General features: G+C 39.2%; 1 protein-coding gene across 2 annotated transcripts in view; it reads left to right on the top strand.

The window, feature by feature from the left end:
* LOC136746956 (1,4-alpha-glucan-branching enzyme) overlaps positions 1-17,033 on the top strand; it is a 374,922-nt gene that overhangs the window by 332,312 nt on the left and 25,577 nt on the right. For both annotated transcript variants that reach the window (XM_066699866.1, XM_066699865.1), the window contains exon 15: positions 16,773-16,890. In XM_066699866.1, the coding sequence (XP_066555963.1) occupies positions 16,773-16,890 (118 nt within the window). The remainder of the gene's footprint in view (positions 1-16,772; positions 16,891-17,033) is intronic.

Here is a 17,033-nt window from a genome sequence, read left to right on the forward strand (position 1 = left end):
TTTTGAAGTTTTAGGTCTCTCTCTGCAGTGAAGTTGGTGCTACTAATAGATGTATTAATGTGAACAACTGCACCACAAACTCACTGATTTGTAAAGTGAGAGTTGACTTATTGCTTGACAGGTCATCCTCTGTAATACAGACCTCAATCTAACAGTCACTTCACTAGCCCAATTCACACTGAAACAAATGCAGGCTTTTTGGTGGCATTTTGTTGCCAGCAAGGTCTGTGTGAATGGGTTTATTTCGACAACAGAAATTGTCCACCTCAGCACATCACATCTTTGCATTGTCGATGCAGTGCTAACTGACTTCAGAATAGGGCCGCATTTGCACGTTGTTACTACAAAATAACAAGATTAAGCCACATTTGACCAAGAACTTGTGACCGTAACGAAAAACGGACCGGGTCGTTAGAATGGCAGAGGTTGAAACTAATGTAGTCACAGCAATTCTGAGTGTTATTGATGAACCAACAGGTTGGTGACGTATGTAATGTAACTATTGTCACACATATGTCAGAAGTTATATACCAATAAATCATCCAAAATACAATATACAGGCAAACGAGCTAGATTGCATTACAGTGACACTGACAGTAGTTTGTTTCAAGTGATTTCATTAGATTAGATTAGGCAGTAATGTCAAACTTTAAAAAATGAAGTTGTTTTGAGCATTCAATCAATTGCAGATCTGCACACCCAGACTTTTGGTAAATATAGGTATATACACACAATGTAATGTCATACATACATCATTTATTTTAGTTGATTTAACTTTGCTGCAGTATACACTCACCTAAAGGATTATTAGGAACACCTGTTCAATTTCTCATTAATGCAATTATCTAACCAACCAATCACATGGCAGTTGCTTCAATGCATTTAGGGGTGTGGTCCTGGTCAAGACAATCTCCTGAACTCCAAACTGAATGTCTAAAAGGGAAAGAAAGGTGATTTAAGCAATTTTGAGCGTGGCATGGTTGTTGGTGCCAGACGGGCCGGTCTGAGTATTTCACAATCTGCTCAGTTACTGGGATTTTCACGCACAACCATTTCTAGGGTTTACAAAGAATGGTGTGAAAAGGGAAAAACATCCAGTATGCGACAGTCCTGTGGGCGAAAATGCCTTGTTGATGCTAGAGGTCAGAGGAGAATGGGCCGACTGATTCAAGCTGATTGAAGATCAACTTTGACTGAAATAACCACTTGTTACAACCGAGGTATGCAGCAAAGCATTTGTGAAGCCACAACACGTACAACCTTGAGGCGGATGGGCTACAACAGCAGACGACCCCACCGGGTACCACTCATCTCCACTACAAATAGGAAAAAGAGGCTACAATTTGCACAAGCTCATCAAAATTGAACAGTTGAAGACTGGAAAAATGTTGCCTGGTCTGATGAGTCTTGATTTCTGTTGAGACATTCAGATGGTAGAGTCAGAATTTGGCGTAAACAGAATGAGAACATTGATCCATCATGCCTTGTTACCACTGTGCATGCTGGTGGTGGTGGTGTAATGGTGTGAGGGATGTTTTCTTGGCACACTTTAGGCCCCTTAGTGCCAATTGGGCATCGTTTAAATGCCACGGCCTACCTGAGCATTGTTTCTGACCATGTCCATCCCTTTATGACCACCATGTACCCATCCTCTGATGGCTACTTCCAGCAGGATAATGCACCATGTCACAAAGATTGAATCATTTCAAATTGGTTTGTTGAACATGACAATGAGTTCACTGTACTAAACTGTCCCCCACAGTCACCAGATCTCAACCCAATAGAGCATCTTTGGGATGTGGTGGAACGGGAGCTTCGTGCCCTGGATGTGCATCCCACAAATCTCCATCAACTGCAAGATGCTATCCTATCAATATGGGCCAACATTTCTAAAGAATGCTTTCAGCACCTTGTTGAATCAATGCCACGTAGAATTAAGGCAGTTCTGAAGGTGAAAGGGGGTCAAACACAGTATTAGTACGTGTTCCTAATAATCCTTTAGGTGAGTGTATGTCAAGACACCACACAATGCCGCCCATTACGTGAGCATGAGCATGAAGAGCTGAGTCTCATACTGGGTTCACTGGTTCAAATGCTCTGTGACCGCTGGGTACAGTGAGCATACCGCAAAAACACACCGAACCGGTACCCTACTTAGAACCAATAACCCATTAAACATAATGGAAGGAAACTGGCAAAACAGGGACATTTTCAAACTTTTACAAACACATCCAGAATAATGGTCTGGGTCTCCTCTCCCAAATCCACAGATTTTTGTAGCGTCTCGTTCCCAAGGCTACAACACTAATGCCTGCAATCTCTGTTTTCTGTGTGAATAGGTATATGCCTGCAATTTGCCAGCATTCAAAGCCAGTGTGAATGGGGGTGCAACAGGAAAAAGCAGGCAAATGTTGCCTGCATTTTGCTTGGCATTTCAGTGTGAATGGGGCTACTGTTTATCCAAAGGTAGTACAGGTAGTAAAGGTAGTTCTGTTTCTGTTTGTTTGTTTGTTTGTTTGTTTGTCTTTTCACTCAAAACAAAAATAGTTTTTCATCTCAGAGTTTGCTGAGCACCAGAAAATGCCAAAGATCCTAGTAATGAATCTCCACCCTGGACCCTCAATGCTTAGTGTTACATGTAATCTATTTTCTGTCTAGCTCAGTGTTCTTTGAAGTGTTAAAATAAAAGCTACACATTATCATGCACAAAATATTACCCTTTTAGTATTCATGGGAGTATTGTGTGTGATGTAAGGCACAAAAGCAACCCACATAGTTCAACAACCAAAGGCTACCTTTAAGTACAGAGTTTGGGGTTAATGTATTGTTTAGTACTGCATTATTGTTGATTCGTAGAATGCTGAATTGTGTTCTTTAGTCTGGTATTTTTCTGTCACCATATCGCTGTAACAAATGGATGTCATGTCCTTTCTTATAATGATGAAAGATTGTTATACTTTCAGCCTTCCCAGGCTTAAGGCATGTCCATTAATTCTGAAGCACTGCTCTTGCACATTGAATCCAAGTCAACATTTGTGAAATCATCTGAATGCAAGACTGTTTGTGTCCCTGTGAGTACGACCAGATCTTTTCATTTAACTTACAACCAGGAGTTACAGGGTCCCCGCTGGGAAAATATATGGAAGCTCAATGTGCCAGGCATTTAAAAATATATATAATTAGTCCCCTGGAGCCAACTTATTTAGCCAACATACATTTTACAAAGTGGATCAACCCTTTAAAATGTCAGAAATGGCATCCCAGTATTTGTCAATACAAAAGAGTGACAGTTGGTCCTGTGGAGTTTAAAAATAAGTTTCTGGATGGAACCTAAATGCACCCTGGTATATAATTATGATTTGGGATGATTTCTGCTGCAGGTCATTTGTGCAGCTAATTGTGGTCCTTGGGACTTTTTTTCTTTCTTTCTTAAAAGGGCAGAATTGACAGGATCTAAGATAATTATCTTTATTTAGAATCACAATATTGATAAAAAGATTACACATTTCAGTTCTGGGCTGCAGCCTCAGCCACCCAAAGCGCTAAGAATAATTGTTAAAACCCAGAATTGCCAATCACTACCTTATTACTGAGGTTTGGCAGAAGAAATGGAGTAGTGATTCTTCATATTTATGAGAATGCTGCGTCTCCCCCTACACTGTTATCCCAGAAGCCTATTCTAAAAATGTAATTGAAACATATTTAGTGCTAGTGATATTTAGTTTCTATCAAACTCTATTTTAATGTGCTTCTTTTTCACCTTACAATTGTATTTGCCATGGTAGCTTATTATGTCAGTGTAAATATTGTCTATGAACATTGCTCAATGCTTATTGCCCAAAAATGTGCAATACAAACAGGAAATATAGCAAGACTTCTCAAATCAGGAAGAGATTAAAGGAAGCAGGGACATGCTTGAGAGTTGCAGTGACTGAGGAGTGTAGTGTTTGGGATTTACAATTTCCACATCTATGCAAGCAAATGTTTCCTTTGTAAACAGCTCAGCATTTGGCTTTTGATTCAAAGTGTTTTAACTTAAATCATAAGCTCACGTTGACCACACATTAAATATATGCAAAAACACATTATTCCTATATTCTTAAACTGGCCCATGCAATATCTACCACAATATGAATATCCAACCATGTAATCATTTTGGTCCATTGGTATTAGTCACAATTTACAAAGAGACCACACACAACATATTAAAAATAAACTACATATATCAGTTCATTAATTTAAGGTGAAGTTTATGTGCCATCCCATGAAAATGACCTTCAACAATGATTTTATCGTATATCAGCACATATATATATATATATATATATATATATACACTCACCTAAAGGATTATTAGGAACACCATACTAATACTGTGTTTGACCCCCTTTCGCCTTCAGAACTGCCTTAATTCTACGTGGCATTGATTCAACAAGGTGCTGAAAGCATTCTTTAGAAATGTTGGCCCATATTGATAGGATAGCATCTTGCAGTTGATGGAGATTTGTGGGATGCACATCCAGGGCACGAAGCTCCCGTTCCACCACATCCCAAAGATGCTCTATTGGGTTGAGATCTGGTGACTGTGGGGGCCAGTTTAGTACAGTGAACTCATTGTCATGTTCAACAAACCAATTTGAAATGATTCGACCTTTGTGACATGGTGCATTATCCTGCTGGAAGTAGCCATCATAGGATGGGTACATGGTGGTCATAAAGGGATGGACATGGTCAGAAACAATGCTCAGGTAGGCCGTGGCATTTAAACGATGCCCAGTTGGCACTAAGGGGCCTAAAGTGTGCCAAGATAACATCCCCCACACCATTACACCACCACCACCAGCCTGCACAGTGGTAACAAGGCATGATGGATCCATGTTCTCATTCTGTTTACGCCAAATTCTGACTCTACCATCTGAATGTCTCAACAGAAATCGAGACTCATCAGACCAGGCAACATTTTTCCAGTCTTCAACTGTCCAATTTTGGTGAGCTTGTGCAAATTGTAGCCTCTTTTTCCTATTTGTAGTGGAGATGAGTGGTACCCGGTGGGGTCTTCTGCTGTTGTAGCCCATCCGCCTCAAGGTTGTACGTGTTGTGGCTTCACAAATGCTTTGCTGCATACCTCGGTTGTAACGACTGGTTATTTCAGTCAAACTTGCTCTTCTATCAGCTTGAATTAGTCGGCCCATTCTCCTCTGACCTCTAGCATCAACAAGGCATTTTCGCCCACAGGACTGCCGCATACTGGATGTTTTTCCCTTTTCACACCATTCTTTGTAAACCCTAGAAATGGTTGTGCGTGAAAATCCCAGTAACTGAGCAGATTGTGAAATACTCAGACCGGCCCGTCTGGCACCAACAACCATGCCATGCTCAAAATTGCTTAAATCACCTTTCTTTCCCATTCAGACATTCAGTTTGGAGTTCAGGAGATTGTCTTGACCAGGACCACACCCCTAAATGCATTGAAGCAACTGCCATGTGATTGGTTGATTAGAAAATTGCATTAATGAGAAATTGAACAGGTGTTCCTAATAATCCTTTAGGGGTGTGTATATATATATATATATATAATGTACACATTATTGTGCAAGGAAAGACCATTTACATTACACTTTTAGTTCACAATGCTGAAAAAAAGGCCCCTCAACCCTGCATGTAATCGTAGCCAAAGCAGTGACCTTTAAAAAGCTTTATCTGTGGACATAGTTGTACAGGTCAGGTGGGGAGACAAGTGAGGCCCCCCAAATGCAACCAACAGCCCAGCCAAACTGACTGACGGCCAGAGATAACCAAAGACCTGCTTAGTACGAGTCGAGACGATTACGCCAGGGAGAGGTCCATCTTAACAGAGAGATAATATCCATTGATACATTCAACAAGTGTACAATTTGGCTGGAGATCAAAACAAATGCAGCTCAGTGACCTTAAGTGCTAGTCCGTGTACAGATTACTGTGGTGGGCACAGGTGTAATTACGGCAAAGCTTCCAAACCTCTGAGAAAGAAATGTGTGTGTGTGTGCGTGTGTGTGTTGCCAGGGGCGCAAAAGTGGATACACTGTATTTATTTATTTATTTATTCCAAAGCTGAAACTTATTTTAGTCTTTTTTTCCCCCCTTGCGCATAATGCATAACCCTTGAGAGTTCCCTCTCAAATTGCAGCACTGCGAAAGCAGGAGATATCCATAATAAAAGGTACATTTCTGTTAGCAGAGCGAATAAAAATGCATTCCCTGGCACCGGGAACAGAAGTTACAATAGCACAGTCTTCAGCACAGACAATAAGTGCACCTGCAGCTCCTTTTTAATCATTAATATCAAAGCAGACCGTATCACAGAAGAGGAATTTCCCAACAGTATGAAAATGAATGACTTTTCGAGGGTCATCATAAGGCTGAGCAAGAGAGTTAATCCATGAGGCAACAGGGAAACAAAATAATTATTCTGCCTACCGGTGTTTCTGACCACTTCATATGTTTATTCCTTACTTGTGTTTTGTCGAGATACTGTTTGGTTTTTAGTCCTCACAAGCCTCCCATAAATACAGGACAGAAAATTGCCTCAGAGGATTCAAGTTCTCTACCCAGATGAAAGTGCTGGTGTTCACCTTTTTTAATATATTTGTTATGCCGTGTGTCTCGGTGCATTCCTTGCTTGGGAACGGGCAGATCTTTTGATTGGGCCTGTCAGTTTCAGTGGAAGTCAGGAAAAGTATTTGTGTAAACTGATGCAGAGGTGAGGGGAAAAAAACATAAAGAACAAAAAGAAGAACTTATTGCAAAGAACTTTGCAGAAGTTATCTTCGAACACTAGCATTTGAGTTTCTTTGAAAGCTAGAGTATAAGTATGGCAAGCTGAGAGACTGGGTTAGCATCACTGAGCTTGATTTCTTTTAGACACAATCCCTTGTAAATCTCAAATCTTCCAGTAAATCCAAACCTTTATTTATTGCCGATTTAAACTCTCCAGCTTCAGCTTCAGCAAGATGTCCTGTGTATAGCCTGCTATAAGGTATAACATTCTATGCAGCTAAGGTGTAAATTATTGCGTATTACTGTTTTTTTTTTTCTTTTTTAAGTTAGATTTATTTATTTTTATTTTTACAGTCATTGCAGTTTGACGAGGCTTGTACATGTCTTCTGGTTTAATGTTATGCGCTGTAATGTGCAAGCTCAGAATGACAACTATTCGTCTTATTGCCTCCATCTGAGGGTGAAATGTACATGGTGAAACCGTGGGAATCTGAGAAGCCACAGATGTCATATTACCACAGAGAGCGGAGAAACCCCCAAACAGCTTTAAACGTCTCCCTTATTGACAAGTTGTGTGTTGCCCTCCAGATATAAAGCTAGCAATGGCACAAGCAGGACTCCACACCAGCTTATACCTGCCTGTTATGTTCATGGCAGAAGCTTTGGCTGCTGTGTCACTCAAGATACCCCATGTAGATTTTTTTCAAGTAATGCTGTTTCTTTATTTTGTTGTGAACCTGCAGTACATTGTACAACACCAATTCCGAAAAAGTTGGGACAGTATGGAAAATGCTAATAAAAACAAAGAGGAGTGATTTGTAAATGTACTTTGGCTTGTATTTAAACAAAAAAATTATAAAGACAAAGTATTTGATGTTTTACCTAATCAACTGAATTTTTTGAAGGTAAACGTTTATTTTGAAATTGATGCATGCAAGACGTTCCAAAAAAGTTGGGACAGGCAAATTAGGACTAATAGCGATGTGACAAGTTGAAATAAGAAGGTGATGTGAAACAGGCGAGGCAATCGTGTAATCATAGTATATAAGGAGCCTCCAAAAAAGGCCTAGTCCTTCAAGAGCAAGGATGGGTCGAGGCTCGCCAATCTGCCAACAGATGCGTCAGCGAATAATCCAACACAGTAGGATTTTGGGCATTTCACCTTCTACAGTGCACAATATAATTAAAAGATTCAAGGAATCCGGTCAAATCTCGGTGCGTAAGGGCAAGGCCGAAAACCACTTCTGAATGTGCATGATCTCTGATCCCTCAGACGTTACTGTCTTAAAAACCGTCATGAGTCTGTAATGGATATCCTGACATGGGCTCGGGAATACTTTGGTAAACCTTTGTCAGTCAACACCGTTTGCCGCTGCATCCACAGATGCAAGTTAAGGCTTTACTATGCAAAGCAGAAGCCATACATCAACACTGTCCAGAAGCGCCACCGACTTCTCTGGGCTCGGTCTCATCTGAGATGGACAGTAGCACAGTGGTCCGACGAGTAAACATTTCAAAGTTTTTGGACAAAACAGCCGTCGTGTCCTCTGGGCCAAAGAGGAAAAGGACCATCCAAGTTGTTATCAGTGTCAGGTCCAAAAGCCCGTGTCTGTCATGGTATTGGGGTGTGTCAGTGCCCATTATTATTATTATTATTATTATTATTTTTATTTCTTGGCAGACGCCCTTATCCAGGGCAACTTACAACATAAGTGCAAAACAAAGTGCAAAAATACAATTAAGTACAAGGCATCAATACAGTACAGTACAGTAAGTGAGGTCCTACATCCTGGACGGTAAAAGCTAATTGCTGTGTAGGGTCACAGTCAAGGGCTACGGGAAAGGGATCAAGGAGGAAAACAATCAAAAGCACAATGAGCATAATAAAACTGTGAAGTGCTATGTAGCAGGGATAAAAGGACTAATATTACAAGTACTGTCGGAAAAGATGCGTCTTGAGTAAGTGCCGGAATGAGGTCAAGGACTCAGCTGTTTTGACTTCGGTGGGCAGGTCGTTCCACCATTTAGGGGCCAGGGATGAGAAGGAGCGGGCTCTGGAGGAAGGAGAGTGGAGAGGAGGTAGAGTTAGTCTTCTGGCACTGGAGGAGCGCAGTGGTCTGGAGGGGATGTATGGAGAGACGAGTGACTGAAGGTAGCTTGGTGCAGTGTGGTCGAGACAGTGGTAGGTGAGGGTCAGTGTCTTGAACTGAATGTGTGCTGGTATCAGGAGCCAGTGGAGGGAGCGGAGCAGTGGAGTAGCGTGTGCGAATCGTGGCAGAGAGAATACCAAAGGAGCTGCAGAGTTCTGGATGACCTGGAGCGGGCGGGTAGTAGTTGCAGGCAGGCCAGCCAGGAGGGAGTTGCAGTAGTCCAGGCGGGAGAGGACCAGTGACTGGACGAGCAGCTGAGTTGAGTAGTCGGTGAGGAAGGGACGGATCCGGCGTATTTTGCTCAGGAAGAATCTACAACTGCGTGTCAGCATGGTGATGTGCTGGGTGTAGGAGAGCGCAGGATCGAGGGTGACTCCTAGATTTTTAGCGGAATAAGAAGGAGAGAGTGTGGTGGATTCTAAGGGGATCGAAATGGGCATGTCAGCAGAAGGTGAGGAAGAGTGGGGGAAAAACAGGAGATCCGATTTGGAGAGGTTGAGCTTGGGTAACTTCCATGGCATGGGTAACTTGCACATCTGTGAGGGCACCATTAATGCAGAAAGATATGTACACATTTTGGAGCAACATATGCTGCCATCCAGACATCGTCTTTTCCAGGGACGTCCCTGCATTTTCCAGCAGTGCGGGTGCTAGCATGGCCTGCCTGTAGTCCTGACCTGTCTCCGATTGAGAATGTGTGGCGCATTATGAAGCGCAAATTAAGGCAACGAAGGCCCGTACAGTTGCGTAGCTGAAGAAATGCATAATGGATGAATGGGGGAAAATTCTGCTTCCTAAACTTAACCAACTGGTGTCTTAGTACCCAAATGCTTAATAAGTGTTATTAAAAGAAAAGGTGATGTTACACAGTGGTAAACATTCGACTGTCCCAACTTTTTTGGAGTGTGTTTCAGATTTGAAATGAGTGTATATTTTCAAAAATAAATTAAATTCACAAAGTAAAACATCAAATAATGTGTTAATAATGTGTTTTCAATATAGTACAGGGTGAATTGAATTTTCAAATGACTCTTTTTGTTTGTTTTTTTGCATTTTCCATACTGTCCCAACTTATTCGGAATTGGGGTTGTATGTTAACATCTGAAAAACCATCTAGGTCAACATGCGTAAAGGATTGGCTAAACAGCTCACTACTAATAATACACATAAGTGCATCCTATAGTGTTACCTAGGGGAAGTGTTCACAAGAGTAATATGTAAAATGAAATCAGACTCTTCTACAATGCACAGCATGGTTTGTACAGTTCTGACCTTCTGAAATTGAAATGCCTATGTGTGGAAGCCATGATGTATTGTGTAGATTGGCTTTTATTTGCTAAATGAAAGGAGCCTGGACTAGCGCTTAAGGAGTTAAGCATTTCTATATATCTGTAGCATTGATGAAGAGGTATATGCAAATTTAATTTGTTCTTGATCCTTTTCCAATGTCCCTTGATGTTTTTTTCTGGTGTATTCAATCTTTTAAAATCCCAATCCCTATGGTTCCAACGCTAAAAGTCCCACACACATAGAGGCAATGTGGAAATATAAATATAAAACAGATTGCCATCTTTTTTCAGCTGCTTTGCCCTTCTAATGCTAGCATATGAAAAACTTTGTATGCTTTATAATGAAGGGTATGACATCTGATCATATAAATACTAATGCATAATAGAGTGAGATGATCTTAATGTGTGAACTTTATTGCATGTGCTTTATTAAGATACATTTTTGACAGGTAATCCACAAAGTGTTCAAAACTGACAGCGAGCAGAAGTTAACACTGTCCAAAGATTAAACCTTACTGAGCCAAATTGCCCCCCTGAAAGAATGTAGAAAATGTTCAGTGGAGCACCCAGAGCCCTTCTTTAAATCTGTTGAACTGCTCTGGCACACTTATGAAACACAGCCTAAGGGGCTAAACCCTCCACTCTATCTTGCTGCCTTGCAAATACACACTTTAATCCACCAGCTGTGTTTCAAAGTTTAGTGAAGATTGAAGAGCTGGATTTCATGAAAAGTAGACCTTGTTCAGTGTTCAGCAGAGTTTCAACGAAAGACTGATCACTGAGACTAAGAATAAACCATTTCTTCACAATATTGTTTACCGGTGTACCTTTTGTTGCAGTCTACAGGGATGTTACATTTATCGTGGTACATCTGACTGAATGGTGTGCATTTATCTGGGTCAGTTCGTGGCGCTTCATCAACGACTGCAGTGCTTTTCTGCACACGCGGCCTTCTTCTGAGCCCGGTATCCTCTTGAATGCGTACATATTCATTTATTTTGGATTCCATTAACTCTGAAGAGTAATGCCCCACATTCGCAATTACATAAATTGTCTTGTGTGCAAAAACAATACAGGCTGTGTGTTTCCTGTCAGAATATCCTCACTACATTCTCTCCATTAAGCTCAGGGGAGGACAGTGAGAGGCAGGAGCCCCAAAAAACATTGCACCTATATTTTGCTCCAGCTTTTATGTGGATGCTTCTTTTGCTAAGGAGGTTTATCATTCTCCCTACATAATGGTTTTCTCAGTTATACTTACCAGGTGTGCTGATATTCTGGGTATCATTTGTTTGGAGAAAACCAGCATAAATGTTGTTCGGAGTAGATGTTGTGATATGGGTATGCTTATGAGTGTGTTGTCCCTGTCTGTACAAAGTATCAAACTTAGATACTGTTTTTTATGTATTTAAGTCAGTTGAACAGTATTTCTTTAAAATAAGTATTGAAAGCATATATATTTATCTGTTTATGTATTTAAAAAAATTACTTGAGAAATGCAGCACATTTTATACTTCTATACTAATATTGAGAGAGTTTTTTAGGAGGGTGTGATCCTCAAGTCTTCAGTGACACTTCTGCGGGGCAGTGATTTTTTATATTTATTACAAAAAGTAGTGTTCCAGAATACAATAAAGCAAACAAAATGGTAGATAATATGAATTCTACTAATTAAATTTGTGCAGTTGTCTTTTAATACATCAGGATACTTGGGTCTTTATAGAAATAGCGAAAGTGTGCTGGTTGTTTAGATTTAATTAACTAATTGTAATTTGCAATTCTTTTGAGGGGATAATTAGTAGGTATTATACTCGTCCCATATGGACCTTATAATGAGAAAAAAGTGAGTATTGTTTTCATATCCAGTATCTAGTGTTTGTAAATTATATACAGGAGCTACTTCCGGAGGCTCTGTTGAGTGCTTATCTAAGACTGTAGAATAGGTCCTGGGAGATTCCAATTACTCCCTTCCCATCCCCTATATCATCCGTTTTGTTACAACTTATAAAAGCTAAACACTTTAATTGACCTTTACCTTGTGCACAATAACTATGAGTGAATATAAACAAGGTCTGAGAGGAAAATAATTTTGAGGAACTTAAAGCCAAACTATATACTTTTTAGATCTTAATTTATTTATTTCCAACTATGTATCTCCACTGTAAAAAAAAAAAAAAAAAAAAAAAAAAATAGAATGGGCCTGCTATTAACTTTCAGCAGGGGGGATACTCTATTTAATTTCAGAAGCACTCAAGTGGTCGATTTAGTTTAAAAGTGGAACTGACCAAATTCAGAGAAACCGTTTTTCAAATGCTAATGGTTTGTTACTAAGCCCCTGTATTTTTCACAACTTTATATATATAGAGTTACAGTTACTGTAAAGTATGTAATTGGATGGTTAATTAAAACAATACACCCTAAATGAACAGCTAACATAATAAGACTATAATGTATGGCTCATTCTTGTTGAATTAGGGAAATCATATGAATAGATTCTTAATGTTATGACTACATGCTAAAGACATATTCATTTATGATGATTTCAATAGAAATAACACGTATTATTAAATTGGAATTCCGGAAACTATATTATAAAAAATAAGCTTTACAAAGAAAGTTCCACAATAGTAAGAGTCAGCTGTACCCCAACAGCTGCAATACTATTGATGAGTGTCACTCATCAGAATGAACATTTCATTAGGTCACAGAGGGGTGTCTTGCCATGCACGTTTTCTGAGAGGGAGGTGGGAGCACATTTTTTCAAAGAACATCCCCTGTCAACAAATATTTGGGTAACCTCAAAATCGGTGTCTGCATTCTAAGGGTTAAAACCGGAGTCTCTGCCCTTTTCATGTTCCGTGGCATTTGAGCCCTTATTTATTAAATCGGCATGCTGTGCAAGTGTGATTTGTAATGTAATCCCAATGGGTGGCAAATTATATTTTAGTTAATGATTACTTGGGGGGAAAACGTGACTTGGGGGCAAAGTAGTTAGAAAGTAATGAAAAATGTCCAGCTGACAGATGCCTTTGTCATCTCTGTTTTCAGATATTCAGATGTAATGTGCAGGATGCCTTATACTATGTTGCATGTGTGTGTGTGTGTTTGTGTGTGTATCTATCTATCTCTATCTATCTCTCTCTCTCTATATATATATATATATATATATATATATATATATATAAACTCACTACTAGCACCAAAAAAGTGCTTTTCTTAATAATCTGACATGATAAATAACAACAAAAAGTGTAGTGGTTTCGGTAAATCCCAGGATACATCAATGAAGAAGTAACAAGTTTATTATATAAAATAATAAATACAAGTTAACTCAGAGCCCTCCTCTCAAAAGGAGTGAAGAAGAGAACTAAAGATGTGAGCTGGAAAAAGCCCCCTTGAATCTTTTGATAGACAATAGTTTATAGTCAGTCAAATCCAGTTGTGCAAGCTCAATCCAGCAGTACCAGTTCAGTTCACCACGTGCCATGAGAATCCAGTTATACAAATTCAGGTTACCCCATGCATACTAATACAGTCATTGATTAAGTATTCAAAAGACAACAGATGTATACAATTCAAGACACAATTAACCTTAAGGCAAAGGCAATGTGACATTACTTTGGTAGATTTCTGTAGCATCCTTAGTTTGATAAGAATTAAAGAAGCTCCCACAAGGGGTAATGATTTGCTTTATAGACAGAACTGAATTAACAGCATGAAACAATGAATAATACAGAGAATATAAAGAAAATAATAAAAGTACACATTCCCAATAAATAAATATACTTGCAGCAGGACACAGTATTTTGTGTAGTGTGTTTTTTTTTTATTAGGATCCCCAACTATTTTAATACCCTCAATACCAGTTGTTACACAACATGACAAAGTTGAAAGCACCAGACATGTCCTTCAAAATGTGCACCCTCAAGCCATCTGCTCATTTCCACACTGCTCAGAAAATTCTGCACTGTGAGCTACTGCAGCCCAGATTCTAACCAGTGATGTAGCCATATGATCTAATCTGCACTCCAAGCAAAGGTTTTTACTGGTTGAGACACTTGGGAGCCTAAATTAATGTGTATGGATAGCTTCACATTCTTGTGGTTACACATTAAAGAGATGAGCAATTTATTGCCTTGAGTGTACCTAAGAAAAAAGTACATTTCATAGCATAATCATCATCAATAATTAAACATTAAACATTAGTGTTTGGGATAAATTGTTACTCATACACACCTGGACATTCTGTGCCCGTGGAGCTGTTAAAAAGGACATAGCCAGCTGTTTAGGGTAATGGTGAATGATCATTTGAATCTCAAATGTGACAGCCAACTACTATCATAACAACATAATCTATTACAATTAACTGGGGATAGTTCAAAGGCTGGAATAACACGAAAGAAGGAAGCTCAGTATGTGTTGTCCAAAATAATTATTACAGCCTCCATGAACAAGGTTTACTGTAAGCTATCAATTCATTTATATTTTCTACACATGCTGAAAAACAGTCCTGCAATGAGCCTTGTAAGTTTTGTTTTCTTCGTTTTTTTTGTTTTGTTTTTTAAGGAATCTAAATATAACAGAAACATTTATTTTAATTATTTTACTTAACTGTTATCTTCATTTTTTAATATTTGTAATCATTATTAACTTAAACAGACTCACAGGATAGTCAGTTTTTAAATATTTGTGCCATCCATCTAACTGTATCAGATTGCATGAGCTGGTTGGAACCCACAGGTTAGGCATTCCTGCAGTTTAAGGAGTGAACATTTCCTTGGGTCTGTTTGTCTGGTTACCCCACCCTCTGCTGAGAAACACCCCAGAGGAAATACATAGGAGTCACTTGGGTTGATTTAAACTGTCTGCAACTCAGCAGAACTGCAGTGCCCAGGGAGTCAGCGCAACATGAGAAATTCTCGTGGTTGCCGTGATGAACTGAATACGGCCTGTAAACACGGTAGAATTACAGAAAGTAATAACATACAAGATACATGTGTACTCCAAAACTTTAAAATAGATGCTTGCCAGCGGGTCCAAAGCCACTATTAAAAAATAATACTATTAATAATAAAAAGGAATAAGAATCCCCACATTTGAATGCTCTCCAAAATTACTTTTCATTTGTTTGATATGGTTAAAAACAGGCATTGTGGCATGAACATTCCTTTAATATTTTTTTATCAAAATAATAAATACAATTTCTGCAATAAATATTTGTTTTATTTCACAAATCCTGGGTCCTGCCTTGGGCCCTATGCCTGCTGGGATCGGCTCCGGCTTCCCCGCGACCCTCACCAGGATAAGCGGTTTTGGAGATGGATGGATTATTATTTTTGTTGTTATATCTGTTGTTTTTTTTTTGGGGGGTTTTTGTTTGTTTCCCTTACATCTCAGGAGCCTTTTATCACAGACAATTTTTCTTTTCAAAAGGGAAAGCATCTTTCGTTTCCAGTTTATTTTCACCTGCACTGGTTCCAAATTCCTGATTATAATGTAAAATGAGCTATGTAGGAGTGATGTGGTTATTCTGCTGGCCTCTCTCTCACAGGTGCCCAGGTATTTGAATGTATTAAACAAAAGGAAAAAGCCATACTGTCCAAGAGAAAGACAACAGCACAGCCTGCAGTTGCTTTAGCTATCGACAAGTTATTTCTTGTAGGAGGCATGCATGCATATTGGTGAATTGCTTTTCCAAACAACAGATCTCAAAGTCTCTCCATTTCCCTTTCTACCTCTGCAGGGACTGAGAACGATGTCAGAAATCCCAAACCTATAGCGCAACAGTCAAGAGTACATTATAGACAGAACTGGGTTGAAAGTTATCAAATATACCTGTAAGCCATCTTTCATTTCATCAGCTTATACATTTTGTAGGATATCACAGTCAGTAGGAGCAGCTCCAGATTTCAGTAGCATATCATATAATGATCTTAAACTCTGCTCTTCTACTAGAATCAGACATGTCTTTAACAACTGCACAGCATGCAGAAAATGTTGTCTTTGTTTTTGTTGCTTTGCTGAAAAAGTGATAAGTATGCTGTCATCTTTTATCTCACTAATAAATTAAGTTTTTCTGTTTCTCAACACAGAATATGAAACTCTAAAAAGTAGTAGGAAATTAGAATGATATGTACTAATATTACAAATTCAATTCTAATCTTAATTATAGCACATTCAGTTCTGCAGATGATTGTTGTATTCATACTATTTTGCAAAGCCCTACCTTATTAAAATCATCAGTTTGAATCAGAACTGTATGTGGCACAACACCAAGCACTAAACTGACTACACACACCACTGGTTGCTTGGACTTGAAGTCAGGCAGAAGGCTGATACTTATATCATAGTGTAGAACTGGTCAGATCATATTCATATGGCAGAGCTTTGTATTTCCTCATATTCCAGTGCACCCCAAATGTATTAATCATCATGGATCAAGATAAAATCTCATCATGTAAATGAGAAATCTTACCAACTGTATTTAAAAACATATTTTCTTTGTTTTCTGCACAAGGCAGATGTTGTCCCAATAACTTCACCCTATGGACAGACCGTTCCTTAACGTAGCTGTCAGATATAAAATTAAGCTGGACTCCGACAAGAGTGACTATGGAGGCCACCAGAGGATTGACCACAGCACTGACTTCTTCACGGAACCTGTCCCTTTCAACAACTGTTCCAACTCAATGATGGTAAGTCCAATGCAATCTCTGCCTGAATCACACCAGAACTCATCCAGTTCTTAAAAATAATTATTAACTTTCCATTCCACTTCCCATCCTTTAAAATGAGTTCCTAACATTCTAGGTTTCTCACCTGTTTTCTTTTCATCTCT

Source organism: Amia ocellicauda, chromosome 3 (genome assembly GCF_036373705.1).
Source record: "Amia ocellicauda isolate fAmiCal2 chromosome 3, fAmiCal2.hap1, whole genome shotgun sequence".
Lineage (NCBI taxonomy): Eukaryota > Metazoa > Chordata > Actinopteri > Amiiformes > Amiidae > Amia > Amia ocellicauda.